Source organism: Calonectris borealis, chromosome 20, assembly GCF_964195595.1.
Source record: "Calonectris borealis chromosome 20, bCalBor7.hap1.2, whole genome shotgun sequence".
Taxonomy (NCBI): Eukaryota; Metazoa; Chordata; class Aves; order Procellariiformes; family Procellariidae; genus Calonectris; species Calonectris borealis.
Window position 1 is genome coordinate 970,413 of NC_134331.1, and position 27,140 is coordinate 997,552.

Here is a 27,140-nt window from a genome sequence, read left to right on the forward strand (position 1 = left end):
CTGTTATGTGACTTCATGTCTGCTAAAGAACATGAGAACTGTACCATCGTTTAGCTCCATTATGAAAATGTTTCATTATTTTTATTACTGGTTGCTAAAATTATCACCTTCTTATGAAAGACGTTTCCTTTTGTGTAGATATCCATGACCACATTGGTCACGTCGCTTCTGCTTATCCTTTAAAGCAAGTGCTGTGGAAGCGCGAGCTGGCGTCTATTCATCACCGGCAGGACTGTTCGCAGAGCTCCAGCCTCTGGCCAGACGTTGCCCCAAGCTCCACTCATACAATTCCACCACCGAGGCTTCTCGGTCCAAATTCTGACTGTATTGACCAGCATCCCAACCTGAAGTTAGCGAAGGAACCAATGCCAGCATTTATTTGTCCTCTTCAGCATTTTTATATGGTGCTCATCAGGTAACAGCAAATGCAGTTTATTAGCGAAGTGAAAAGCCTCTAGCAGCCCTACCACTCAGTGCTAGGGAAAGCTGCTGTTAACTAGGGATCACTCTGCCACAGCACAAAAAAAACCCCCAACAACCCCACTTACAGAGCACTAAGTGCTTCTGCAACCGATTGGTATAGATCTGATGTCATGGTCAGTTAAAATAACTTCAGAAGCATTGGTTGAAAGACACTATATAGGTGTCAGATGCTATTTGGTCTCCAGGATGTAACAAAAGGCTTTTCGTTTCACTTTACTGATGAGGAAAATGCAAGCTCAGTAATTTAGCAGGGCGGCCACAAGCCAAAGCTGGGTATGGAGTACAGTTGTCCTGAATTAGCGCCCTTCAGACCACGAGGCAAATGTTTCCTGACAGACAGCAAACAACGGTGGCAGGGGAGAAAAGGAACAGAATGGAACGATTTTATTTCCAGTATCCCTCCTTTCCTACAGAAACGCAGTCAGTGACAAAAGCCACTATCGGTACAGGCACTTCCCACATTAGCTACCTCCCTGCAGGAACCACATACTATGAGCAGAAAGGGGCCCCCAAAGTTAACAAGGACACAAAAGCCAAGAGAGCAAAGCCACCTTTCCACAAGAGATGAGTGCACGACGCAGAAGTAGTGCCAGGCTCATCTAAAAAGAGAAGCAAGAACGTGTATGCTGGTGATGGGACACTCCCATAGCTCCTAGCCTGAGGAATTGCGTAAATGGGAGGAAAGCATCGATCGCTGCATGGGATCCCTGGCAGCCTGTCAAACTGAGAAGCAAAGAGGAAAAAAAACGAAAAAACAATGGATACGTTTTTATTTCCTTATGTTCTACAAGGCGAGTTGTTGACTTAAAATGACTGACTCGTTGTGCAACTCAAACGCGTCCAAGCCCATCTCCCTTCTTCCTCCCGGTCCCTGTCCCGCACGCACCAGCATGTGTTTGTTGGCTCCCTCCTGCCCAGGAGGCCAGGCCGCCTTCTCGGGGGATGCACCAGGAGGCATACGGGACTTGTGGCTCCTGGTCATACGGATACTTTGGCGAGCAGCTTGCTGAGCCATGTAAGTTGCCCAGCCTGATCTTATCTGATCCAAGTCTACATGTACAGCCTAACTCTTCCACAATGTCACATTTTTCCACGTCTGACGATATCTAATTGCATAGAAAGAAAGGTGGCTGGACTGAAACACCCGTGCAATGCATTGCTTCAGCTTCTGAAATAATCACGGGGAAAAGCAGAGTTCTCTTTACAACAACTCCCCAATGCAGAGGGAAATAACCAGAAACATTCGTTCCTCTTTGCAGGGAGGTGGTGGTGACCGGGGGGTAGGGAGGGAAAAGAGTTGAAACAATCTGCCAGCAGCACAAACTTTGTTCGCACTCCAATTCTGGCTCAGATGGGAAGCAGCCAGCAGAAAAAAAAAAAACCCTTAAGAAACAAGGAAGCTGTTCTCATGCTTGTAGTGACTTCTGAAACAGCACCCCCCGCCCCCCAAAATGCTGGGATGAACGCAGGGAATAAGGGAATCTTGTCTTTTTGGCAAGACTTTTGCAAAGTATTCTATGCAAAATCTCTGACTCAAACAGTTTGTAAGGTCCTGCAGATATCATGCAAGGGGGCTCTATGGGGAAGAACAAATTGGCATAAAAAATGGACACACTGGACAAAAGCCTCTCAAGCCTGAAGTCCCAAACAATGAAAGGTCTGTTTTATTAATCTGCTGCAAATTATGAGTGCCGCATACACTGTACAAGGCTTCCAGACTGGTGCCAGAGGAGTTAAAAAGAAAAAAAAAAAAAAAAAAAAAGAAAAGAAAAGTCTACCAGGACCATGAGCCGTGTGTTTGCAAAGCCAGCCTCTGCGTTCTGGAGCTGCCAGGACTCCGGCAGCCGGCGAGGAAAGCCGGCAGAGGGCTCGCCTGAGCCAGGCTGCAGAACAACAGGGAAATGCTGCATGAATTCACAGGCAAGGTAGTGAAGATGCAATAAACTCTATTTCCTTCCTTCCCTGACACTATTAGCAGCTCAGAGCCTAAGTGTTGCAAAACAGTTAAACCACAACGCTCCTTGCCCGCTGGCCGTGCCCCCAAGCACTGCGCCGGCACCCTTCTGCACCAGCTCCTCTCCCGGTGCACGCTGTCGGGTGCAAAGCCTCCCCAAGACGGCTGCACGCCTTGGGCAGCACGTGGCCTTGTGGCCCAGGCCAAGGACTGGGATTTCCCCAGGACGAGCTCAATCTCCCGGTTTTCAGCAGTTAGGACATTATTCTGAACACGTGCCTCGCCACTCCCGCTTCTAACTGCTCAAGCGGGACGATGCCCCCTTACTCAGGGTGTGCGGATCAACTGCGCCACGGCTGAGGCCACAGCTTCCCCACATACTCACTGAAAGACAGGAAGGTTTTTCCTTTAAGAATCTTACCGTTGGAACCCGGAAACGTTCACAGAAGTATTTTAATTATACTTTATTTACAAAAAAGTGCTTAACAGCCCCCCCTCCCCTTTCACTTTTTTCAGAGTGATAGATACAGGTCAAACACTGACAGATTGTCAATGCTGCTTCAGGTAAAAAAAATTTACACACCTTAAACAAACAGAGGCTTTGGTGGCAGTGGATTTGGGGGTTTTCTGTTTTTTAAGTCAAGGCCAAGAAATTTGTAAACCAACACGACATTCTCTGAAAGCGGATGCAACTAAAGGTTCAAGCCCCAAGCAGTAGCCAGTGCTAGAACATAATCTGAATGGGGCAAAAAGCCTAGGAACCAACAAAATAAAGTCAGTTATTAGGAATGATGTTTAATCATTCAAAGGCCTCTCTGTAAATTTTTTTCAAGGTGTGTTTTGTGACATTTATGTAGCTTCCGAAGTCTTTTACATTCCTATGAATACTTGTCAAAAAAGACTGTCAGGCATCCTATTTAGAGAGCTAAAAGAGACACTGTCAAACCGACGTTGTTCCACGCGATTTGGAAACCAAAGGCCCATCCTGGGCACCCCGCAATGCGCCTCTCCGCTCTGCAGAGGAGAGCTGCGGTGGGGTGGGGTGGGGTGGGACGGGACAGCCGTGCTGGCCGGGCCCAGGCGCTGCTCAAACCGCTGCCCACCCAGCTGCTGCAGAGCTCAAGCCCAGAAAACCCTGTGGACTCGCAGTTAATTAGAAGCGTACTGCTAGGACACATATCAAACGCAAAGCTGATACAAAGTCTGAGATCACCACACTGAAGTGCTTTAGTATCCAGAGAGTTGAATCGATTAGAATACTTCTCTCATAAACCTTGTCCTTACTGGCATTCTCTGGGCTTGAGATTAGCCCATAAAATAAAGGGGCAAAATCTCTTCAAATGTCAAGTCTTAATGTAGTCTGTACATTGCTGACACGCACAGAGGAGAACTCGTTTTTCCTAATTTCAGGCGTAGTTTCAAAGTTGAGCTATATCCTTAAAATCAGCCCCCCGGTGCTTCATGAACACAGCACACCCATCCTCCCCAAGATGGAAATGAGTGATATGCTGCAGAGAGCACAGACCAGAAAGCCAGAAACATTGCATATCAATACAGTAAGTTATATAGGTATCCTACTGTTCATTATTCCTTTGCCAAGGTGCCCTCTTTCCTCTATGTCAAGTTTACTGCCGATGCCATTGAGAAGCGTTGACGTTTAGATATACCAGATATACCAGTTGACTAAAATATCCAGGTTAGACATGTAAGAATTAATATTTATATGTCTTAAGTGGGACCACGTTCTGAACACCAGCAAAACAAGCTCATACATGCAGACTTCATGTCAACACGGTGCCTTGCAGAGAGGCACCTACGGCTCAGAGGAAGTCAGACAGATACTTTGATGTGGCTCTCCACAAGAAGTAACAAGCACATCTCCTCAGCAGGGCCAATTAGACCAACAAAGGACCTCTTTAATTTAGTAATGCTGCTTCCAGGGCTCAAGACAGTTCACCTGAAAGGCTGCGCGCATACAGCTCTGAATGTTCGGGGCCAGGGTTCACCGAGCAGAAGCAGGACTGGCCGGCAAACGATTTCCTGTAAATTATACAGGTGTCTGAAGCAAGACAGGATATTCAGCTCAACGCCACTGTGATGCTTCTCAGTTTCCTTCAGCATCTCCAAGCTCAGCAACCAGCAGCCCAGCTATTCACCCAGAAACTAGAGAAAAGGAGGCACTCACCTGCTTTCATTATCCAGAAACACAGAACTACTGCTTTTCCCGAGGGCTTCACTAATGGGAGAGAGGCAGAAGGGGGAAGAGAAGGCATCAGAATCAGAGTCAAAAGTACTGTCCCTGCTCACGTCATCAGCAGACAGCTCCAGGGAGCCCTCGTCCTCTCCCGGCTCTGGTCTGCAGTCCAGACCTTCCTCTGTCCCCTCCACCGACAGCTCCGACCTGTTCTGCTCCTCCTGAGAACTGATTGTCGATAGGATTCCTGAGTCACTGCGGGCAGGCTGGGGGGACCGGCGGGTGCCGTCTGCCGTGGGGCAGCACTGGGAGAGCTTCTCCCCTTCCGAAGAGGGGGAGCTGATGTAAGCCACATCTTTCACAAGCTGTGACACAGTTAGGACGTCTTCTCCTTTCAGGATCACTGCCCCTCTCTGCTCGGTGGGGGAAGCCTGCCGGACAGTGCCGAAACCCTGAGTGTGGCGGCCGCGTTTGCGGGGAGCTTTACGGACAGGGGAGCTCTCAGGAGTGATGTAGCGCAGGGCTTCTTCATCCTGCCTCTGAATGCGGGAGTTTGGCACCCAGGCAAGGATAAGCGTGGTTCCGAGTAGCTCATCTTTCTCCATGTACAAGCACAAATAGCCTTCGAGAGAGCAAAGGAGCAACCAGTTATGACACAGATTTATTCTAAGGAAACTGCATAAGCCTGAAATTTGCCCTCCCCGTCTCCCCCCACTTCACCACCATTACACATGGGCAAAACAAACCCTTTTATTATTTAACAGGAGAGACTTCTGCCAAATGGATTGCGGAGTGCTCAGCCTTATTCAGTGTTTACAAATAATTTCAAGTCTGCATATGGCTTTTGAATAGTCTAAATTCCCTCTGGCCTAAGTGGACATAGAAATGACATGCAATTACTTCAACATCCTGGACGGATTACTAATCAAGAGTAAATTGTGAAATATGTTGCCACATGAAAAACTTCTACTGTTTGTTAGTTAAACAATTTCAAGTGCCAGCTAAACATTTCTTTCTCAAGAATATTTACCTTACTGTAGCTAAAGGGCTACAATTTTCATGGAAAGCCAATAGGAAAAAAAGAGTCACACACACAAAAAAGGAAGCGTGGGTCAATGTTCACAGAATAATTAGTTTTGTGAAGCTAAGCCAGTAGCCACGGCTATCTTTGATGAAAACATGAAAGAGCGCAGTAACTTATGAGAATAAAGGCACGGGGAGTATTTATCTTCATTTACTCCAGTGCGTGCAGCCACAATCAGGTTTTCTTTCTTTCCCCTTTTGTTGAGGTCACTCTAGCAATGACAGTTACAAGATGATACTTGGCTTTCCCGAACAATGCACATATTTGAAAGAGCAACAGAAGTTACTGTCCTCAAATGACAACTGTCCGTCTTCTGGCAGTACAAAAGGACTTACTAAAACAGGTAAATCCACGCTAGACCAGAAGAGAAAGGAGAAATATCATCAATTTTCCTACTAAAAGAAGAGTTGATGGATCAGCTTGTGGATGGCTTTCCTCAGTCTTCTACAAGACTGCCTTGCCCTGTCCCCCACTGGCACCTCTTCATTCTTTAGAGCCCAAGATGTAGAATTTGGTACAAACACACCCCCCAGGAGAGAGAAAAAGAGTGAGTGAGCAGTGTCTGCAACACCCTATCACCTGGATGATGCTCCCCGATGCCTTGTAGCAGCTCAGGTGGATGGACGCAGACATTGTTCTTAGAGTAGATAATCTCCCCATCAAGTATGGAAGATGAACTGCTGCCACCACCAGGATTCAAGGTCAGGAGGTCAGAAGCTTTTGAAGAGGCACGTCGGAGGAGTCGCCCCAGAGACATCGCCAAGGAAATGTTTCCATTATCTGTCGGCTTTAATCAGGAGCTAAATTCAGAAGATCTGCCAAGAAGGAGGAAAAATAGTGTTAAAAAAAATATAACAGCAGCACAGCACATGCCTACCACTGTCTGAGAAGGAGGAATCTCCCATCAACTGCTGCATCATCCTACAACTCAAGTAAGAGCCTCCAAACGCTCTGGATCTCTAACATCACCTCTATGTTTTAAAGATGCTGAACTACAGAATCCCAGGATGTTTTTCTCTGCAACGAAGAAATATGAAGGCAGCAAAAAACCACATTTCAATAGTGGGGAGGAAACAGAAAAGTAATGCTTGTCACTGAAAATTGCCCATTAAGGGAATAGCTCAGCGATGCAGAGCTGCCCGATGTATCACTGTCCTGGGGATGTCAAAGAGCGTCAGAGTAGACCCTGGAGGATTCCTTCAGCACAGAAAAACTGCTGAGACCATGACATTAAACAAGGACTTGTTGCTTCATCCACAGTAACCACTGATATCCAGAAAAACATTAATCAAAATAAGTTCATCTCGTGCTTACCAATTTTTGGCACATCCCTGCTGTGTGTTTGAGGTTTTTGGGTTGGCATTTTTTTTTTCTTTTGAGCAGTGATAGTTAAATAGAGCTTTTTCAGAGATAAGTGGCAAGAGAGCCATGTTCAACAGAGTTTGCTCCAATAGCAGCGTATGGCACGCCAATTCAAGGCAAACATTTCATCTATCAATAGGTAGCTTTAGCTAACTGTGGAGTATGATCCCCAAGTAAGCTCTGTACTCAAACGAGATGTGCTCCTCATTGGGGCTGTTGATGAGGAGCTCTACAGTGAATCCAGAGGGGTCACCCAAGCTATAAACTATTTAGCAGATTGATCAGGAAGAAGACTCGATGTGTTGAAACAGCAGGTGGGTCTTGGACGAAGCAATCCCACAGATAGCCCAATACAAGTCAACGCAGAGCAGGCTCTACCTGCTGCTGCCGTCCCTAGCTGGGAAGCAGACCATCAGAGGCACGGCGGTTTCTGTTCTGCCGAAAGTACACAAGGAGAGGAAACATCTACTTTTGTTCCTTTGTATTTACACAGCCTTACTTGCTCAGGAACAGGCCAGTCCGACCTAGCACACACCACACATCGCCATGGTGCCAGGTCCAGGGGCGGCACGTGGAGAGATCCGCTCAGTGTCCTCCTCGTGACAAGTCCCACTCCACGTTCTGCAGAGCACACAACAGGGGTAGCCAGAAATAAAAAGAAAAGCAGACAGGCCCTGACTTCTACTACCGGGGCACTGTATGCAGGAAACATTTAGGGGCCTAAAGCAAGCCCCTAACATTGAATAGCTCTACGGTTTTAACGGTATGTCCAGACAAAGGAGGAAGGGAGAAGGCAGAGAGGGCAAACAGAAACCAGCGGTTCCCGAAGAGACAAGAGAAAGCTGCAGGGAAGGAAAAGAGCTGTCCTGATTCCAACAGATTTGTACATACAGAAGATTGCAAATGAGACTGCCAAGTAGTTGACAGAGCCTTCGTTAAAGGACAAAGTATTGGTTTAACTGGCAATCGCTAGATTTGTCAGCTTGAATCACAGCATAAGCAGTTTCTGCATTTCAGGCTCTGCTGGAACTTGATGGAGAAGCCTCAACCCTGCTACGTACTGTGCCCGGGAAATGTTCAGGGTAAGAGAATTACTTTGGAAGTCCTTTGCACCCATGTCTCCTTCTAGCACCAAACACAACACATATCTTCAGGTCTCAGCCCAAAAAACCTAACACCAATGGAGCCATGTGCTTGTTCTTGTCCAGATTGTCAAAAAACACAGTACTGTTTCAGACTCTATATTCTACCTCAGAGAAAGTAATTTGCCTCAATCATATTTAAAGAGCAAGTCACCTTTCCTCTCATTGCACTCTGCAAGAATACAGACAGTAAACTCTGCTGCAATTCGTCCTTCCCACCACCACGTTACAACACACCATTTCAACACAGCATTGAGGGAGTCTGAAGCAGTGATGTGGAGCAACCTGTACGGCATCAAGGCCCTCAGCCTCCAGCCCATCTGAAGAGGGTCATCTGTTACCACAACCTTTTGTAGGCAGCACGGTCTGCTCAGCTATGCCCCGCTGCTGTCAAGACTGAAACCAGCCTGGATGTCCAGACCTTTGGCTATGTCAGCTATTTCATCAGAACTCTAAAAGCACAAAACCTGCATAAGCAAAGGAGGAAGGTGGTATCAGGAGGCTGCGGCTGTTGACCAGGGAATGCGTCCTCAGAAAACACGAGGAAGGACAGCAGATGGAATGCACAAATGAACCAAGAGCTTGCGTGATGTCCTACTGCAGCTCTCCAGGGGCTCTCAGGAATGCAGGCAGAGGTGCAGGACTCCTCTGCCAACTGAGGCAACATTTAATTAGCTTTTACCTAGCAGAGAAAGAACAAAGCAACAGGTAAAAGATCAAAAGCTGCTCCCTGGAAAGCAGGAGCAATTTAAAGGGAAACACCACTTTGATCCTGCAGAACACCTGTTGCTTCAGCACTGCCTTGACGTGCAGGTGGACGGCGCTGCAGGTATGCACACGCAGGTTGGGAAGAGGAAACAACAACAACAAAAGAAGACATGAGGTGAAGAATAGAAATTTAGTCTGTTGCATTTGTCTCGCAGAAGAGCTAAGCATCAGAAATCAGAGACCACTACAATACTGCAAACAAATAGCCAAATATACTGGGATATTTAAATATCATCAGCAAGTCTCAAATTAATCCTTTCACCATTGCCACAGGCTAGGGAATTCTGTGTAGCTTTGGCTGCAGCATTAAAGAAAAACAGATGCAAGTCACTGGACAGTGTCAGGGAGAGTGACGAGAGTGATCTGGAAAGAGATTGCCAAGGGAAAATTAAAGAAAGGGGAATGCAATTCATACATGTGAATTGTCACTGCCAAAAAAAGGAAGAGCTGTCCATGGAGGACAGGAGAAGCAGTAGGGCAACTGAACTGCGGCAAGGAACATCTACTTTAGTCATTCTAACAGCAGGGATAGTGGTGTACCAGAGTAGGGCAACCTGAAGAGGCCATTTCCATTGCTGGGGGGTTTCAAAGACAAGCCACAGAAATAGATAGGCATTTGGTCCCTGCTAGGGCCAGGTGATGGACTGGACCTCTGAAGGTCATCTATTCTACTCGTACAACCCCAAAAGTCTCTGAAACACAGCTTGTGAATGTGCTGCTCCTTCCCAGAAGACAGGAGTTCATACAACACAAACCAGCAAGGAACAAAAAGACCGAATCTGCAGGGTTTGCTCTATTCTCAGCCCTTTTCTGTGTGGGACGTCGTCTGCACGCACGTGGGGCCTGGGTCGTAAGGAGAAGCAGGTATTGCTGCTGCTTCTTGCAGGAGCTTGGGTAGGCAAGCGGGAACTGTCCTACAGCTAAGTCAGCATTAAATTAGCACCATTCAAAAAAATGTATTTTTCATATTAATTTTCTATTTATCCCCTGATCTGAAGGGATTCTTTTCAATGTGGCAGAGACAACCCAGCTCTCTAGAAGCTGCAGCACTGAATTAGCTGATAAGCTCTTGTGAGTGCCAATATTTATTAAGCACACATACATTTTCTTCTCCCACACATCAACTGTCGCCACTAAAAATCTTTGCTACAGCTACCGAGTCTGTTCGCGCAGCCCCTGGCTGCTCTCCCAGTCAATGCCAGCACTTCTCAGCTACACGAGATCTCACAAGCGTGCTGGGAAGCCAACTCCTGAAATCACCCCAGGAGCCTCTTCCCAAGAGCCTGACCAGTTCCAGCCAGCAGCATCTCAAATAACACCAGCTGCTCGTCTCCCTTAGAAATGCCCTTTCCCTTCTCACAAACCGACCAACAACAAAATCCTGTTTGGCTTGGCAGATCGCACCCTCACCTTGGCAGACGCTGCTGGACCAAATGTTGCTGCCTCCGGTTGCACAAGATTCCTGTATTCCAGCAAAGGAGGGCAATGCAGGGCTCCTGCACGGGTTGACACAGGCTCCAGCCCATTCATTACTCCCGGTCTGTGCAGCACTGGAGCAGTTCATGAGCACACAAGGCAACCAGGCTTCCCTCACAAATAAATTTAGCCTATGGAGGCACATGACAGCCTGCGCTTTGGGGTCGGCTCAGCCGACAAGTCACGCCGCTGAGCACTTTGTGCCTGGCAGCGGGCCTTGCGGCTCCAAGGGCAAATTTGCTGTGCAAGAGTTTAATAGCTTTACAAGCAAAATAAGCCAAGCTACAGGGCTCTTGCAGCGAAACATGAGACCTACAGCATGCCTGGGCACAGAGGAGAAACAAGAGCTGTCAAACATCGGCACCAAATTTAAGCGTGAAATGCCTTAAGTAAGAAAAACGCAACAAGCTTTTTTTCTTTTTTTTGCCCTTAGTGACTTAAATTTGATTTTACATATTTAAGGAGTACAGAGTCACTGCACCGGCGAGGTCTCAAACACTGCTGAAGTTCCTGCCTCTTCCTCCCCTTGGGAAAAGCAAATGCAGGGTTTGCATCTCTGTAGCTCAAGCACAGATTACAAGGCGCTGGAAGGCAGAGCGACCGGAGACCGAGTAGAGGAGCCCAGGAGTCAGGACTCACAGCTTCTTTCCAGTCCTCTGACTGGATTTTCTGTGCAACTCTCGCCTAGTCACTCACTTGATCTATACTTCTCTACGTATACATGACAGCCCTTGTAACAACCTTCTCTTTGTATTGCAATACCTCTACATTAGGGGGAAGGAAAAAAAAAAAAGCTTTCAAAACTACTAGCTATTAGCTGGAGCTATTTAAGATGACCTAGCCAAATCAAGGAAAAAAGTTTACCATAGGGAGCCATTCTGAAGTCATCACATTTCATGGGGAGAATTATGTAGGTCACCAAAAAGTCTTTCATCCCTGACCTGCTGGTACAGCAGTGGCACACAGAGTACAGAGTAAAGGAAAAGTAACAGCAGTCTCCAGCGAAGGCTGAAAACCTGACACTCGCACAACTCCAATTGCAGTCACTTCAGTGGAACAGATTTCGCTCAGAGGCATCTCAGCTGAGAAGGTAAAAAAGGGACAGCAGACTACATCCTGCAAGTTTGTGACTCAGAGATAAAAAGGGAAATGAAATGCTTTCATGGCCTGCCTGCTGCTCCCAGCCACACCTGCTTAGGCATAAAAAAGCAAACAAAAAGCTTACCACCCCTCCAGCACCAAAAGTCAAACCACAACACACGCTTTAGCACTGAGAAATTATTTGTGCCATATGTCCCTCCATCACAAGATTAAATATCATTTCATATTACTTAACTGCAGTGCTTGTGCAGGAGGTAACACTTTTATGGCTTTTTATTTCCAACGTCCTGTAGTCGTGGCCTGATAACGCTCACAGTACTAGATCCCTAAATATCAGCAGCTAAAAAATCCCAGGAACCTGATTTCACGGCTGAATTGATGAACTGATTACAAAGTCTTTTCTTAATGCGACAGACATCAGACCACGCGTCTCTGCCACTCTGACGCTTCAAAATAGTCTCCTTTTCGCCCTGCCACAGGCAGGACCATACCTCCCTCCCTTCTTGCCTGCTGGACAGAGAAAGCAATGCTCTGCCCCATCCCGGCTCTCCAGCTTTACGCCAACCACACAGCGAGACATAGAGGATAAACCCAGATATTCAGCAAATCCAACGCAGGGTCAGAGAAGCAGCTTTCAGAGACTTCTCTGCTTTTAGCCAAGTTATCACCAGAACAAGAACAAGCTCCTCTAAGCCTACAAACCTAAAGGAGGCTTCTACAAAACAAGCAGCAAGCCTGAGATCTTTACCCTGAGCTGTCCTGGTCTTAACTTTTCTACTATTTCCTCTTAAAAGATCTTTCATTTTTATTACTTCCTATTCAGAGTGGCAACTAAGAACATAATACCTCGGCAAGACAAGCTACCAGTCCAAGAACAGAAGAGACGGGCAGACCTCCGAGAGGAAGAAGCAGAGTTGTTTTACAGAGTGTCAGCAACACAGTGAGCAATATATCAACACGTAATCCCTGCCCTGGAGCTCCTGAAGGCCATACATCAAATAATTGCCAAGGATCCAGACCATCCATCTTCACGTCTCCGCGGATAACAGAACTCAGCAAACGAAGAGGTAGGCATTGGAGTAATCTGAGAGAAGACCACCTCCCCAAAAGTAAGGAAATCATAAAAACATTCCAGCTGCACGTAGCCACTCCAAAATCACCGAAGATAAAGTTTGAGAACTGTTCCGCTTTCTGCCAGCCCCGAGCGGCAGCGCACCGCCCGCCCCGGGGGCTCCGGGGGCAGCGGGCAGCATCCCGCCCGCCTCCCCCGCGACCCTCCGCGCAGCGCGGGGCTCCCGCGGGGGCTCCGGCAGGCAGCGGCGGAGGGGGGGCTTAGGAAGGGAAGACAAAGAGTGGGATAAAAACATGGATGCATCACCAGGGCGCCGGGCAGGATACCCGGGTGCCTCGTCCCCTTCTCCGGCCGCCAACCCGTGTGACAGCGACACGCGTGACGAGCAGCCGTCCCGGGGACCCAGGCGGGCTGGGGCAGCCGCTGCGGAGGTCAGCCGGGCCCCCGCTGCCGCCCGCCATCCCCCACGCCCACCGCAGCCCCGAAGCACGGCCCCGGCCCGGCCCCGCCGCACGCAGCCGGCGTTACACGCCGCCCAACGCGCCCGTGGCGAGCGACGCCCCGCGCGGCCCCGGCGCTTTTACCGGCAACGATGAGCCCGGGGAAACTTCTGGCGGCTGGACGGACCGGCCCGGCCCCGGGCGGGCTCCGAACCGCCGCTGCCTCCGCCCGGCCCGGCCCGGCCCGGCGGGGGAGTGCCCACCCGGCGGCCCCGCCCCGCCCGCCGCCGGCGTGACCCGGGGCTGCCCGGCAGCCGCCTCCGGCGGGGCCGCCTCCGCGAGGGAAGGGCAAAGAGGGACCCCCCGCCCCAGCACAGCACACCCCGCCTCGCCCCGCCCGGCCCCCGGCGCCGTCACCTGCCGCCCCGCACCGGGGCTGGCGCGGCCGGGACGCCGCGGGCCTCGCCCGGGCCCGGCGGGCAGCGGCGGGCTGAGGTAGTGTGGCCCGAGCCCCCCCACCCCTCACGGGCTGAGGTGGTGCGGCCCAGGTCCCCCTCCGCGGGCTGAGGTGGTGCGGCCCGCAGCGCTCACGTGACCGGGTGTTGACGCGTCGCCTGGCAACGGGAAGATGGTGCAGCCGGCGGCGGGTGAGTGCGGGGCTGGGCCGCGACAGGGGCTCCGCCGCGGCCCGGTACCGCCCGGCCCGGCCCGGCCCTGCCCCGCCCAACCCGGCACCGCCCGGCCCGGCATCGCGGCCCGCCATCGCGGCCCGGCACCGCCCGGCCTCCCCGGTCCCGTGTGTGCCTGTGCCCAGCCCCGCGGCGCGGGGGCGGCCTGCAGACGGCGGGGTAACGGGCTCTGGGAGCCGGGCGCTGGGCTGGTACTCACTACTCACCCTCTCTCTCCTGCGGGACGCTCTGGTTGCAGGCAGAGGCCGGCCCCAGCCCCCGCACCATGGAGGAGGCCCCCGCTGCCGCAGCAGAGGGTTCTGGGTTGGAATTCGGCTCCGCTGAGCGGGATATAATCAGAGTTCCGTCGCATCTTGCTATGGAGGTGATTTCCTTTGAGGCGTTCACGGGGCAGCATGTTCCCAACAGAGCGACGTCTTCATGGAAGCAGTTTCAATAGGAAGAAATACAACAAGCGAGCAATTATTGCAGTCTTGCCCTGCGTATTAAAAAAAGCCACTAGAAAGTACATTTAGTTACTGTCCTGTGTGTCAGCAGCATCTTGAAGTAGGTGTTTCTCACTCAGTTCTTGGATAGCACATTTCTGCTGTAGCCACTTTAAAAAGGAAGTTATCCACATTTCATAGATGCACATACTCGGGCTCTTTTTTTGAGGTTTGTTGGTGATAAGTTTTTTTCCTTCTGTTGGTACTGCACAATATTTGAATTTGGCAAATGATGATATGGAATAAACCAGTGTCTCTTTAAAAAGAAAGAAGAGAATAATTTGGCTACATGTAGTGCAAGCTGGTAGACTTTTAATAAATCCCTAAGGGCATTTTTTTTTAAATAGATGTGAGGTAGAAACACATGTAAAACTAAAAGCGGTGTGTGGAATTTTTGTCAGGATCTTTACTATCTTAATGCTAGCTGGGTGACCGTTTTTGCGAGTGAGATTAAACTTCTAAATTAAATTTCTGTCCCCTGTGACAAAAAGCAGTTGTTACAATGCCGTAGCAGTAACATTAAACAAAGTACACAACCTGTTATAATGCTGCTATTCTGCTTTTCGCCTGTGTTGTATGCTAGGCAATAGAGACAGAGAACGGGAACGACAATGAAGAGGAAGAGTCTGTTCCTCTGGAGGACCAAGAAGAGACATGTCCCCCAGCAGAAAGAGGAAGCTATGGAGCTGCAGAGCTGTTCGTTGGTTCTGCAGAAGTGAGACACTATAATAATATATATAATCCTATTCACAGAATGCATGACCAGTATTTGTAACTTTAAATACTCCCATTGCAGTTTTATTGCTGAAAACACAAAACCAATCAGAACTGGAACAGAGAGAAGCTAACTGGTCAAGCATGAAGTATACAAAAACTCTGACAAAGCTGGAGAGGTTCCTTTGTTGTGCTATATATGTGTAAAGTTTTTTTTTTTATCCCGAGTGACACAGCTTTGCCAGTATATCTGTGTGCTGATTTTAGAACAAGGTCCTCTTGTTAATTCTTTGTCTGCATTGTTCATGTCTCATGATGGCAAAAATAAGCAGATTTTTAGGGGCAAATAGAGTTAGACTGAAAAGCTGTTTCACATGATGGATTTTATGTTTCAGGAAAAATCTCCTGAGACTTTCTCGGACAAAGTGGAATTAGACAGTCGTCCTCCTGAATTGGGTGACATGGAGCAGCCAATAACAGACAGAGGAAACCCTTCCCATACATCTTCAAGAGCTCCTCCGCAGGCATCTGCATTGTCGGTGGAGTTGAGCAGCTGCCCAGAGTCAGGTATCATTCAGTTCCTTATTAACAGTACAATACTCGATACCATCTATCCAGCACAGTTTCTAGTTTTCTCCCTTTCTGATCATTGTTAATCCAGCTGGAGGCATAATACTATGAAATCTAAGTCTCTCTCTCTATATTTTTTTTTGCGGGGGGGGGGGGGGTGTCCAGGTAACATTGGAGAACCCGTTTCTCTCTATTCAGAGTCTGCCTTTGAGCAATTCGGTCAGCTTACTAGTGAGCATGGTGACCAAAGGTGGGAAAAGGAATACCAGCAGCGTGGAGCTGAGGAACATGAAATAAGCGGAAGAAGTGAAGAAACCGTAGAAGAAACAGAACTGGTTGTTTTGGATCCAGAGCATGTGAGAAGTCCTCAAATATTGTCATTCTTCTTTGCAGACTTGATATTTCTATTTGTATAAAACGTGCGAGGTGAATTGTAAGCAGTGGCTTAGCTGTATGCAAAAACTACAAAAAAAAAGTTTAAAAACAGCTTTTGCAAAAGTACTAACTCCTGAATGTGTCTATTCCCTCAATATTAACCCCAAAGTTGCAGGTTCAGAAGTGAGCAATGTAGTGGGCAAATCTGATACTCTTCAGTACTCCTGAAAGAGAAGTACTTGCAGCAAGAGTGAGTGGATGGGTTGTCAGATGTAGCTCTTCCTATATGTTTCTGATTTTCAAATATTCTCAGTAGTCACTTTCTGATGTCAACAAATACGCGCTATATAACTCTTCTCACTTGTTACAGCGAGTGTAGCTAAAATAAGAATGCAAGTGTCTATAGCAGAAAATATGATGTTTTATTTAATATTGGGAGTAGCAATAAGGTTTCTTCATAATTTATTTACAAGTTTATCAACAACATACTTCTTTACAGCCTCTGATGAGAAGATTCCAGGCTGCCCTGAAGAATTACCTTACTAAGCAGATGGAAAAAGTGAACCTAGAGCTTCAGGAACTGGTATACAGCATTCTTTCTTTGCCTTCCCATAGCAGCCATCCCTGTCCAAGCTGAAGTGAGATAGCTGATTTCCTCTTGTGTTTGCAGAGGACAGCAACAAAGAAGGGCAAAGTACAGAGAGAAGAGCTTGGGGTGATTCTCTACGGAGCGCAGCAGCAGCTGGCCCATCTACGGATGGAACTGGAGAAGAGCCATGACCGCCGCTCTCAGACGGCCGCAGTGCGTCGGCAGCTAGAAGAGGAACTGGAGGCCCTCAGGCTTACTTACAAGAAAATGTGTCAGAACACAGATGATGAACGCAAGAAAGGTGACTGAGGCAGTCCTTGCAATATTTCCTAATTCTAGTACTATGTGGAGAAATGAATTTGAATATAAGTCAAGCATTGGATTGAAAAATACAGTAAAATTAATCAGGAATAATGCACTCATTGAAAAGTTTCACAGATATTCCTGGTTGCCATATAATTTCTATTGTTTCTAAGACCATGTTGTACTTCTAAGAAGGTCTTTAGGACTAAAACTAAAACTGTTCCTGGCAGGTAGGCTGTTCTGTGACTTAGCAGGAGGAAAATGCCCATCATTGGGCAAATGTTTACTTGTGTCTCTGTAAGGGTGTGATGAGATTGCAAAGGTCATAGATCATTAGGGGCATCCAGGAGTATGAGAGCACCATCCATGTGGCAGCCCATTCCAGCCAAAGAAATGGACTTGACTCATTCTTTTTGTGTGGCAGGTGTTGGGACATAGGAAACAGTAAAACAATTGCAATGGCAAGGATAGCTAAGCATTAAAATAAATTACCTAGAAAGTTTTTACAGATTATTGAAAAAAATAGAGAAGCATTCAACAGACTGAGAAAGAGACAGCTCTGTTTTGGGGCAGAGAAGTGAATTCACAGCCTCCTGGGGCCCCTTCTTTGATTTCCTGGGATTCTGTATGCTGGGAATCAAGGAATAGCTTACCAAAATTTTTAGCTTTGCTTGTGGAGCTATACTCCAAAGCTGATGTAAATTCTTATTTCAGGGAGGGCTGATTTAGCTGGTAAGTGTGCGGGTTTTGCTTTGGGTGCTTCTCTATTTTTTTTCCCTTTTATCTCTGTTTAAAGTGTATCCTACAAACATGCTTCTCTGTAAATATTTTTCCTCCTGCATCCCCAGTTTCTGCAATGCAGACCCAGGTTGAAAACCTGGCCTTGCATCTCTTCTACATGCAGAATATGGACCAGGATATGCGTCATAATATTTTACTAATGAAACAGTCGACAAAGAAGGCTGAGGCAGAGAAGGTCCAGGCTGAGGTGGAAAAGAGAAAACAGGTATCAAGTAAAACTGTCTTCTTTAAAATAAATAAATAAATACAGATGAGAGTTAGGGGTGAGTCTTGGAGGACATGCTGCCTTGTCAGAAGGAAGGCTATAGTGACTGAATCATGGAAGATGTGTGGGGCTATTTTTCCCAAATAACTGAAAAAAACCACAGGCTTTTCTGAAAATGAGAAGAATCCCTAACACCGAGATAGTGGCATGTACTGCCCAAAGGTTTTTGACAAGCCTTATAATTGTAAATCACTCTTCACTCAAGCAAAGGGGGTGTGGGGGCAGAAAGATATTTAGCGAAGAAGTGTCATATGTTCAAGTCTCGAGAATTATTCGGAGTCACAATGAGTTTCACAATGAAAAGCGAACTTTGAAAATGAACTGAGCCGGTTGGTGTGCTGGAGCTCCCTCTGCTGCCTTCTGCTTGCAGCAGGACACAGGCTGATTATTATTAATGTGGAATTGCATGCAAACAGTTGAAATCAAATGTATTTAGATGTTTTTTAACAAAGGATTTTAAAACATGAAGTATTAAGATTCCCAGCTGCTGGAGAGGTGGCACAATATAATCCATGCTGACAGGAATGAATGCTGCTTCACATCTGAAGTATCAATTTACTACTGCAAATGGAATAATAAACAATCAGCAAAGAAGGTCTCATTCTTTTGAAAGTTGTCAGATTCATGAGTTATTTGTATAGGAAGGGAAAAGTTTCAGTAGGAATCAAATCTAATGCAGTTGCCAATTTAATCCCTTTTCTAGCCTATGTTATTCTTCTAGAATATAGTTGGTTAAGACTGAGATTATATTGCTCATCCTTAACTGTTTGGCTCTGACTCTTTAGGATCTTCTAGTAGACCGCTTAACAAGAAAAGTCTATGAACTACAAGAACAGATTGCTCTGTTTGAAGCTCAGTTTGTGGCCCAGGCAGAGGACACAAAAGTAACTCGGCAAGCAGTAAATGAGGTAGGAGGGTGCTTTTTTTGATTCCGGTTAATATTTCTCTCTGGAGGGACTGACCGCTTTGGCTCATGCTCACGTGGTATGTACAATCTAGGCCAGAGTTGTATGGTTTGTTCCCGTTCGTAGGAATGAAGACTTTTTTTCCCCCCCCTGAAGAATTGCCTGTAAATCACTTCCTCCCCTACCTTCTCAGCATGTTTTTTTCCTTGCAGATCTATGCTTTGTGGTCTGGTGTGACAATAAACCAGATGCATATTAGTTGAAGCTGTTCCTGCCAGCATATTATGAACAGAAGAAAAATACTGCATTGTAACATGAATTTATTTTTCCAGCACAGTATAAATTCATTCTGTCTACCAACTCTCTCTTCCCTAGGCTTGCATGGAGGTACAGGCTATTAACATGGAGAAAAAGCGATTGATGAATCACTGGAATAGCAGCTTGGCTGGAATGAAGCAAAGAGATGAGGCCTATATTGCCACACAAGAGTTGCTGAGGTATGGTATCTGAAAACAGTCCCAGGAGAGACCTCAAATAATTTGGACAGGAGGGATTCTAAAAGGGGGGCAGTATGTCTTCTGTCAAGTTTATTACTGTATGTGCAGGATATGTTAGACAGAACAAGTTTGCTGCTCTAAAGCACGTAATAAGTTAAAGGATAAGAAGTACAGTTCTTTGTTACTATTTTCTTTCTCCAAAACACAACTCTCCCTTGAAATATGTGGGGTTTTGTAGCTATTTAGAGTTTTTCTATTCATATTTTGTTCCTTTAAAAGAGTTCCTTCACCTTTGCAACATCTCTCAATCCAAAGAGCTAGACAGCAAGAAGGATTTATCTGTCACTTTTGATTAGGATTTTGTGATGTCTCTAGAAATCTTCAGGAAAACCTTCCTATTGTTGCCAAAGGAAGTGTTTATTTGGTCTGGAGTCTTAAAACTTGACTGATTCTCTGAGGACATACAATACGCTTTTATATGGTGGCATCCTGGTAAGAATGGAGGGTGGGGACAGGACCGAAAGAAGGAATTAATTTTCCTACGTACATTTCCTTTTAAATCTTAATGTCTCCATCCGTATTCTGATGACTCTGCACTGTCACAGCAGACTAGCCTTTATAAAGATCTTCCTTCTTAGTCGGTTGTTGCTACAATAGCATGTTTGAAAAGAGGAATTTGTAGATGACCATTCAGCACATGAATCAATCCCTGTGATGACTTTCCATCCTCCTTGCCTCTCCAGCAAGTACAGACATGACCTCAAGTCCCTAGAAATGGACATCCATGGCTGTAGAAAGTCGATCAGGAAGGAGGAGGAGAAGAATGAGTTGCTTGTCACCATCCTGAGCCGTTCACAGAATGATGCCAACACGACAAAGAAACTGATTGCCCAGTGCCTTTCAAGACAGGAGGCCCTGAAGGTCGAATCTGGCACCTATACTCGCGTTCTCCATGAGACAGAGCAGGCCCTCAATAGGACCAAGATGGTGAGAAGAGTTACTTGGAAGAAGAATCTTTTGAACTGGCCACAGGTATTTAATCCCCTTCCCCAAACAGTTGTAGTGATCCTGTCTCTGTCTTCCCTACCTTTTAGGATCAAGCTGCTCGTCTGAATGAGTTGCTGTCCGTCAGTAAGGATATAGAGAAAGGGACAGATGCCAAAGAGCAGATGGAGAATGAAATCATGGCAAAGCTTCAGGAACAGATGATGTCCAGCAAAGCCACAAAGCACTTCTCCCAGCTGGCTGCAAAACTTCATAGGAGAAGAACAGATCTGGTATGGTATCTCTTCCATTTGGGAGGGCAGGGGAAGGAAACAGCCTAGAGCAGTGTTTCTCAAGTGTGTTTTGTCAGTGTCTTCATTTTGTTTTTCAGGTCCAAAATTGAAGCTCTGCTGGGTTTGCAACTTCAATTTAGTTCTTCCAGTAATCTTATTGCAGGATTCTCATGTATGCGAGAGAGTTTGGCCAAAAAGGCCTGATACGTAACATACTATTCTTTCTTTACTTAAAAAATGGGGCAGAATGATGAATCCTGGGAGTGTTTACTATAAAGTGGTTCAAGTTCTTATCTTATTGTCTTCCTGCAATACATATGTGGTACTTCTATATTCCACATTAACTTATATCTCTATACTGCATTGTGGAATGTGATACAGGCATACTCTCAGTTTCCAAATAAGGATTACAGTCGAAGGAACAGTCAAGCCAGACCCACAGTTCTTCATGGCATGATAAATTGCTCTCTTTGGGAGCGTGTAACTGGTACAGATAGAAAAACTAGAAGATTCAGCATAGTATTTATTGTATTGAGTTATGTGGGCTGGCACTAACACAACGCGCTCACACCTCTGTATTTCCATGGGTTACTTCAGCCTGCCCCTGGGTTTTTTAAATCAGGTGCATATCTTAAGCAACTGGAAGACTTCCAGGGTTACCTTTCATGGTGAGAAAGGCCCCTCCACCCTCCTTTCCGACAGACACACAAACAAGTGGATACTCTGCGTTGACTCTTATTAGCATCTGTGTTGCACAGTAGAATATAGAGCAGAGACTACGGACTTGGAAAAGACCAAATTGCAGCCTCTCGCGGTGTGGTCCAGGCTGTGCAGAAGTAGCAATCAGGCTCTTGAAAGTTACTTGGCTGCATTCATACCGCACTCAAACGAAAGACATACCGACACTTTCTGGCTAGTACAGTTGTTGTTAGGCGAGGAATACGTTTGTCAGGCATGGTGGAGAAGTACAATATAGTAATGCCCTACTACTGTTAGCCAGGTAACTAGAGACATCCAGGCAGGGAAGATAATTGCAGAAGTGATGAGTGTGGTCTCTTAAAGGGTTTGGGGATGTTTAGGCTCCTTAATGCTTTTCAACAGCCTTATGGCAGAGGTAAATATTGCTATCTCCTGTCAATAGCTGGAGAAACAAAGGTACAGAGAGGGTAAGTAGCTTGCTTACAGCTTGCAGCACAGACGTGGGAGTAGAACGTAAATCCCCTGACTCCTGTGCTTTGATAAGTAGGCATTACAAATCAATGAGTTGCTGTTGGTGACAGTAATTTGTTTTCTGTCTGTTGATATTCCTAGGAGCTGCATTTTTCTAAGGTTGAGAATGATATGGCCCAGGTTATTCTGAATGCAACTCATACCAACTGCAGGCTGACAATTCTCCAAAAAACACTTTGTGAGCTGGACGAGGAAATAAAAAATATCCGTGACCTGATCAGCTGCAGGGAAAGTGAGATTGCAAAGTGCAGTCTCCTGACTGAGAACAAGCGAAGGGTCATCAGCCAGTACAACAAGAGGCTGGAGATGATTCTTTCTCAGCAGGGGGTACGTATACGTTAACGTTTCAATGCCAAACTTGATTTTATTCTTTGTGGTGACCACAGATGCCCTTGATAAATGTAACTGCATAAGTGCTGGATAGTTAAATCTTTCAGGCATCTGTACTAGTGATTTAAAAGCTGCACTAGTTAATGTCCATGTTTACATTTGTCAAACAGTTCTTAATGCATGTGAGGAGGACCTGGCATTAGGGAATTGTGAAATGAGGGTGTGCCTAGCACAAATTTCTGCAGGGAGTTTTCTACACCTGATGAAAATGTTGAATGACATCAATACTCTGGGAGTAAATAGGATCTCATTATAAAATCTGCAAAGACTGACGAGGGAAGAATGGAACAGGCAGAGTCACTTAAGTTGCTTGATGGTTGTCCCCATTCAGATGATACCCCGATCTGTTCCTAGCACTGTGAGCTGTAAGACCTTTATGGATACAATGCAAAAGTGATTATTGTGGCATACACTTCGCAAACTTTTGAATGTCCACATGTACCTGTTGTAAGAGCTTAGGAGGCCTCTCACCACAGAGTCTGAGAGCCTTTTGGGCTTCTTTTGCATTTATTCCTGTGAGGTCAGGAATTATTAGTCCCATCCGAGTCATGGGAAATGGAGGCAAAAAGTAACTACCTGACAAAATAACAGTATAGTTGAAGTATTTAGTAGGCATCTCAGCAGTTGGACTGGCCTTCTGCAATGATGCTATAAACAAGTGCTCCAGCAGCTTCTGCCTGATTAATCTCAAACCTTGCCCTCGTACAGGGGCAAGAATTGGGACCATTGGAAATTGAGATCAACAAGCTGACCAAGCAGATAGAAGAATATAATTCTGAAGTGATGACACTACAGAAGTACTGGCTCAATCTGCAGAAAGAGCTGGTGAAGTTAACAGACGAACGGGAGGAACAAGTAGCCTCCTTGGATATGTTAAAGAAACAGATCACAATAATGCAGCAGAAGAAAGTACGCACTGAAAGTAAGTAATTCCCTAATTCTTTCTTAAAATGTTCATCCATGAATGGACAAAAAAGGGAGCGAAGGCTTACCCATGTATTATGCTAGACCTTCACCAAAGAATGCCCTCAGTGCTCCTATATATGTGTGAGCAATAATGCAAATGAACCCAGGACTATTCTCAGGGGCTAAAAGCCAGGCACCTTCTGCTGTTTTGCATGTCGTTATTTTCTATAACGATCAATCCTGCTGTCTTAACTGACACAGTCGAACTCTAAGTGACCATGTCATGTGTTACATGTCTTAAATAAAGTTTGCAAGTAGTTGGTAGGTAAGTGTCCCCACCAATGATAGCACTTTCCTTGGCCAAAACCAACTCTTTTCCAACTCTTTCCAAATAAGGTTTTCTCCTTCAAAACCTTATTTGATTTTTGGGCTTGACGAAAAAGGTTTTGGCTGGGTGTGTCAGACACAGGTGGCTCCGCATGCAGTGTTGTCTGATCTAATAGCAGTTTATCACACCTTGCCTGCATTCAACCCAGTGTTCCTGGGAATTTTAAGACTTTCTTCTGTTCACCTGTAGATGAAATTCAGCAGGAAACAAAAGAACAGAAAGACATTGAACGTCACATGAGGAACATGTCAAATGACTTGATAAAGTTGAATGTGTTGATCAACAAGAACAACAATTGTTTCGAGGAGCTGCAGTATGGCAATGTTATCACAGAGAACGAGTTTGTACGGTCTCTCAAGGTACAGAGGCTTGACATCTTATTTCCAGGTCTCAACCTCCCTTGCAGATCAGAGGCAAACAGTGATCCTGTAAATCTTTCTCAGTCTGACAATGTTTATTGGTTTATGCTTCTCAACTCTAGGCAGCAGAAAAAGAATCAGTTGAGATGCAGGAGAAGCACAGTCAATTGACTGAGGAGAAGGACAGACTCCTAAACAGCCTGGTGGAAGCAGAGTAGGTACCAGAGAGATTCTTGCTTTGTGCCACAGTGTTTGAACTTTTGTATATATGTCCATGTTACCTTTCTTCTCCAGTCATCAAACTGAACCAGCAGCAGCAAATGTCCTTCTGTCTTTGGAGAAGATGAAAGGAGTTTAATGAGTTCTTGAAACACAGAAACTGAAAGGTTCTTTAGCCGTCTCTGGAACCAGCAAAAGCTGAGAGGATGTTGGCTTTAACGATTCCAGCATGCTTGTGCTGGATGTTGCCAAGATCTGTATGGGAAGACTCTGCAGGCTATCTCCTCGGCCAGTAGCTCAGAGCGAATGTGCTGCACTGGGCAATTAATTGGGGTCCATCAGCCCCCTGTCAGTCTGGGCTTACTTGTTTTTACAGTCATCGTGCCATTTTCTAAATTGCGGAACTTCCTGTCTGATTTCACGCTGCTCTGTTGCTGCCCTTTTATATGTCCCGTATGCAAATTCTTAGTGTCTGCCGAACCATTCAGCTCTGTTTTCAGCATTGATCTTGGGAGTGTGCTGCCAATAACGCACAGAGAGAGCATCCTCTCTGTTGTTTACAAAGGCACTGCTTTCCCTTTCTGTTACTGAAGGCATCAAATCATGCTATGGGAGAAAAAGATCCAGCTGACAAGAGAGATGCGTGCAGCGGTGGATTCTGAGGCAGGACAAGGTGAAATCGAAGCCATGAGAACAGAGATTCATAGGATGCAAGTAAGCCACTGGGAAAGAGAACTGAGGAGGGGAAGTGCACATGACGTATTCAGCTTTAGAGTTGCTGAAACATAAGGCAGGAGATGAGAAACAGGCTGGAGAAGTAGCATCTTCAAGGCTAGCAGTATTGGAATTCTTACCACCCTGCAGCTAGATTGAATTAAATACATCCAGCATGCATGCACTTTATGCGTTCCTTGTGCATGCTGTGTAATGGGCTGCAGCAGAATCTAGATATACCTGAGAAAGCTATTTAAAATGTAATATGTCTGCCACCTATTTCTGTGACCCCAATTTGTAAGCAAAGAAATGTTGATTACTAAATATTGCATCACCTTAATCACTGGTTAGGGAAGTCATCTGTCTTCTGGCAAAGCAACTCTTCCCTTTCGTTCTCAGGATACTTCTGCTCTTCTGCTTTTGCTGTTGCTAATGAGTTCCAGCGAAACATTTTGAAGATTACTTTAGAGGAGTTGATAATCCAGCCCTCTGCCTTCTGGATCTACACAGGGCAAGCTAGGTTTGAATTTAGAGCAAATTTGTCTTGCCAAGGCTCACATGTCACATGTGTCTGGTTTATGTTGAGGGGGTGTGCCACACAGAAGACTTCAGTTAGGTGCCATTCGTAACTGTTCGTTATTTTCAGCCTATTTTATATCTTGAAAAATGGCAGGTCCGCTATGGCAGGCTGATGAAGCAGCAGGAGAAGATGATTCGTGATATGGAGGCATCTGTTTCTCGTAGAGAGGTGATAGCGATTCATGGAGAGGGTCAGAACAAAACAGATAAGAAACGTATCACCAAGAGTGACTTCCACCGCAAGAAACAGGAGCTGAGAAAGAAGATCAGTGAAACCCAGAAGGTGAGCAAGTAAAGCAGGGCTGCGAGAGCTCACGTAGCCCGTGTTTGCCTTGTAATGAGCACTAGTGCGCACTTAGCACAGGCACACGGGGTGTCAGCACACAGCCCCTGCACAGGTACAGTGCTGTGCAGGGGACGGGCTTTGGAAACTCATTAGGAAAAAAAAAGAAAAAGAGAAAAGAAAGAGAAAAGAAAGAGAAAAGAAAGAGAAAAGAAAGAGAAAAGAAGAGAAAAGAAGAGAAAAGAAAAAGAAAAGAAAAAGAAAGAGTTCTGGGAAAATGGCCGGGAATGCAGGTGAACTAAAGACCCAGAATCTGCCATTTCCTTCTCTTCCGTTTACTAGAACGCTCAAGACTGCAACAAAACCATCCTGGAGCTGGAGAGCACCCAAGCGTCCCTTAGTGCCACCTTCTCGGAAAAGCAGCAAGAGTTGCACGGACTGCAGGCTGAGTCCGATCGCCTCCATTCAGATGCAGAATGTCTTCGGAACAGGAAACGATGGGTGAGCACATCCTCCTCCTTGCAGCAGGCAAGCTAAATAGAACCTGCTGCTTTCTTCTGTTGCCAGCTCCCTGGCTCTTTGTCTCACCACTGTCCCGAACTGGGCGTGCTTGGCATGTAATTTTAGCAATTAAGTGAACTGAGCACATTCTGAGGGCTCACAGTGGTCCTGAGTTGATGCTGCAGTTGCACCCTTAGTGAGGCAGCATTCACCTGGAAACATCGGCCTGAAGGACATCGTTTGTCCTGAAAATACGTAACAACTACCCTTTGTGAGCGCTAGCTGGCTACTCGTAAGTGTGTTACAACTTTGAGAGCCAGCTCAAGGTCTTGAATGACCTCCTGTGGTGTCTTTAAGTTGGTGAAACTCTGTCCTGGCAAGGGTGGCCTTGTACGCGCGGGTATTTCTCTGATTCATGGAATTCTGTGACATGACTGTACCTCTACAGCACTCAGAATGGAGACGCTGTTTGGCTGTTGTAACGGGGACTTTATAGCAGTACCCTTCCGTTTCAAAATACAATGGTTACAGCACCAGTGACACGAATCACGTTGTTTTCAGTTCTTTCTCTGTGCAGTTTGCTATCAAAGCAATTTCCGTTGTTGCTTTTCTCAGAACCTTTTGGAGATTGTGGCCTACCAGACGCGCCAGAAGCATCTGCAGGCGCTGAAGGAAGGGAAGTACACTCCCCTCTGCCGCACCGAACAAGCCTGGAGAAACGAGCAGCAGAAACTGCAGGACCGGCTCCGCACCATTAACGCCATTGTCCACCAGATCCAGCAAGAACATCCCCAGCACCGAAGGGCTCTCCAGTGGCTCAGTCAGTGCCTGGAATCCAGGCTGGGCTCGCAGGAAGGCTGACAGAGACACGGACAAAATACACATAAGCGTCTGTTCTTGTTCTTCTAGAGGCTGCAGGCTTTGTAAATGAATAAATAAAATAAACATGCGTAAGGTGTAATATTTATTAAAGATGTAGCATTGCAAATTTTTTTGTTTCTTTCTTTTTACATGTCACCTTCGCT

At 46.4% G+C, this 27,140-nt stretch overlaps 2 protein-coding genes across 6 annotated transcripts in view; one reads left to right on the top strand and one right to left on the bottom strand.

Moving 5' to 3' along the window:
* Positions 1 to 13,313, bottom strand: part of TBC1D16 (TBC1 domain family member 16) — a 34,203-nt gene extending 20,890 nt beyond the window's left edge. For 3 of the 4 annotated variants that reach the window (XM_075169315.1, XM_075169316.1, XM_075169312.1), the window contains exons 1-3: positions 13,221 to 13,313; positions 6,295 to 6,530; positions 4,623 to 5,253 (exon numbers count right to left, since the gene is read on the bottom strand). In XM_075169315.1, coding sequence (XP_075025416.1) covers positions 4,623 to 5,253; positions 6,295 to 6,472 — 809 coding nt within the window. In that variant the 5' untranslated portion in view covers positions 6,473 to 6,530; positions 13,221 to 13,313. Of the gene's footprint in view, positions 1 to 4,622; positions 5,254 to 6,294; positions 6,531 to 7,576; positions 8,249 to 13,220 lie in introns of those variants that run through there. The other variant, XM_075169313.1, reaches the window with a different exon arrangement.
* A 332-nt stretch (positions 13,314 to 13,645) lies between these two features.
* CCDC40 (coiled-coil domain 40 molecular ruler complex subunit) lies at positions 13,646 to 27,103 on the top strand. Of its 2 annotated transcripts, none has more exons than XM_075169318.1 (20): positions 13,646 to 13,723; positions 14,004 to 14,129; positions 14,834 to 14,965; positions 15,360 to 15,531; positions 15,700 to 15,890; positions 16,409 to 16,492; positions 16,580 to 16,799; positions 17,650 to 17,807; positions 18,653 to 18,775; positions 19,148 to 19,269; positions 20,013 to 20,256; positions 20,364 to 20,546; positions 21,858 to 22,103; positions 22,875 to 23,088; positions 23,650 to 23,819; positions 23,942 to 24,033; positions 24,632 to 24,752; positions 25,426 to 25,614; positions 25,957 to 26,115; positions 26,731 to 27,103. In XM_075169318.1, the coding sequence occupies exons 2-20, from the start codon at positions 14,031 to 14,033 to the stop codon at positions 26,974 to 26,976; spliced, it is 3,165 nt and encodes a 1,054-aa protein (XP_075025419.1). In that variant the 5' UTR covers positions 13,646 to 13,723; positions 14,004 to 14,030; the 3' UTR covers positions 26,977 to 27,103. The 2 variants fall into 2 exon arrangements, with proteins under 2 accessions (XP_075025419.1, XP_075025418.1); XM_075169317.1 differs by having other exon boundaries at positions 13,653 to 13,723; positions 15,733 to 15,890.
* Positions 27,104 to 27,140: the final 37 nt, after the last annotated feature.

Coding starts and splice junctions, on each gene's coding strand:
- CCDC40 (XM_075169318.1), top strand. CDS start 14,031: ATGGAGGAGGCCCCCGCTGCCGCAGCAGAGGGTTCTGGGTTGGAATTC. Junction 23,089..23,649: donor GAAGAAAGTACGCACTGAAA/GTAAGTAATTCC, acceptor GTTCACCTGTAG/ATGAAATTCAGCAGGAAACA. Junction 26,116..26,730: donor TTCGGAACAGGAAACGATGG/GTGAGCACATCC, acceptor TGCTTTTCTCAG/AACCTTTTGGAGATTGTGGC.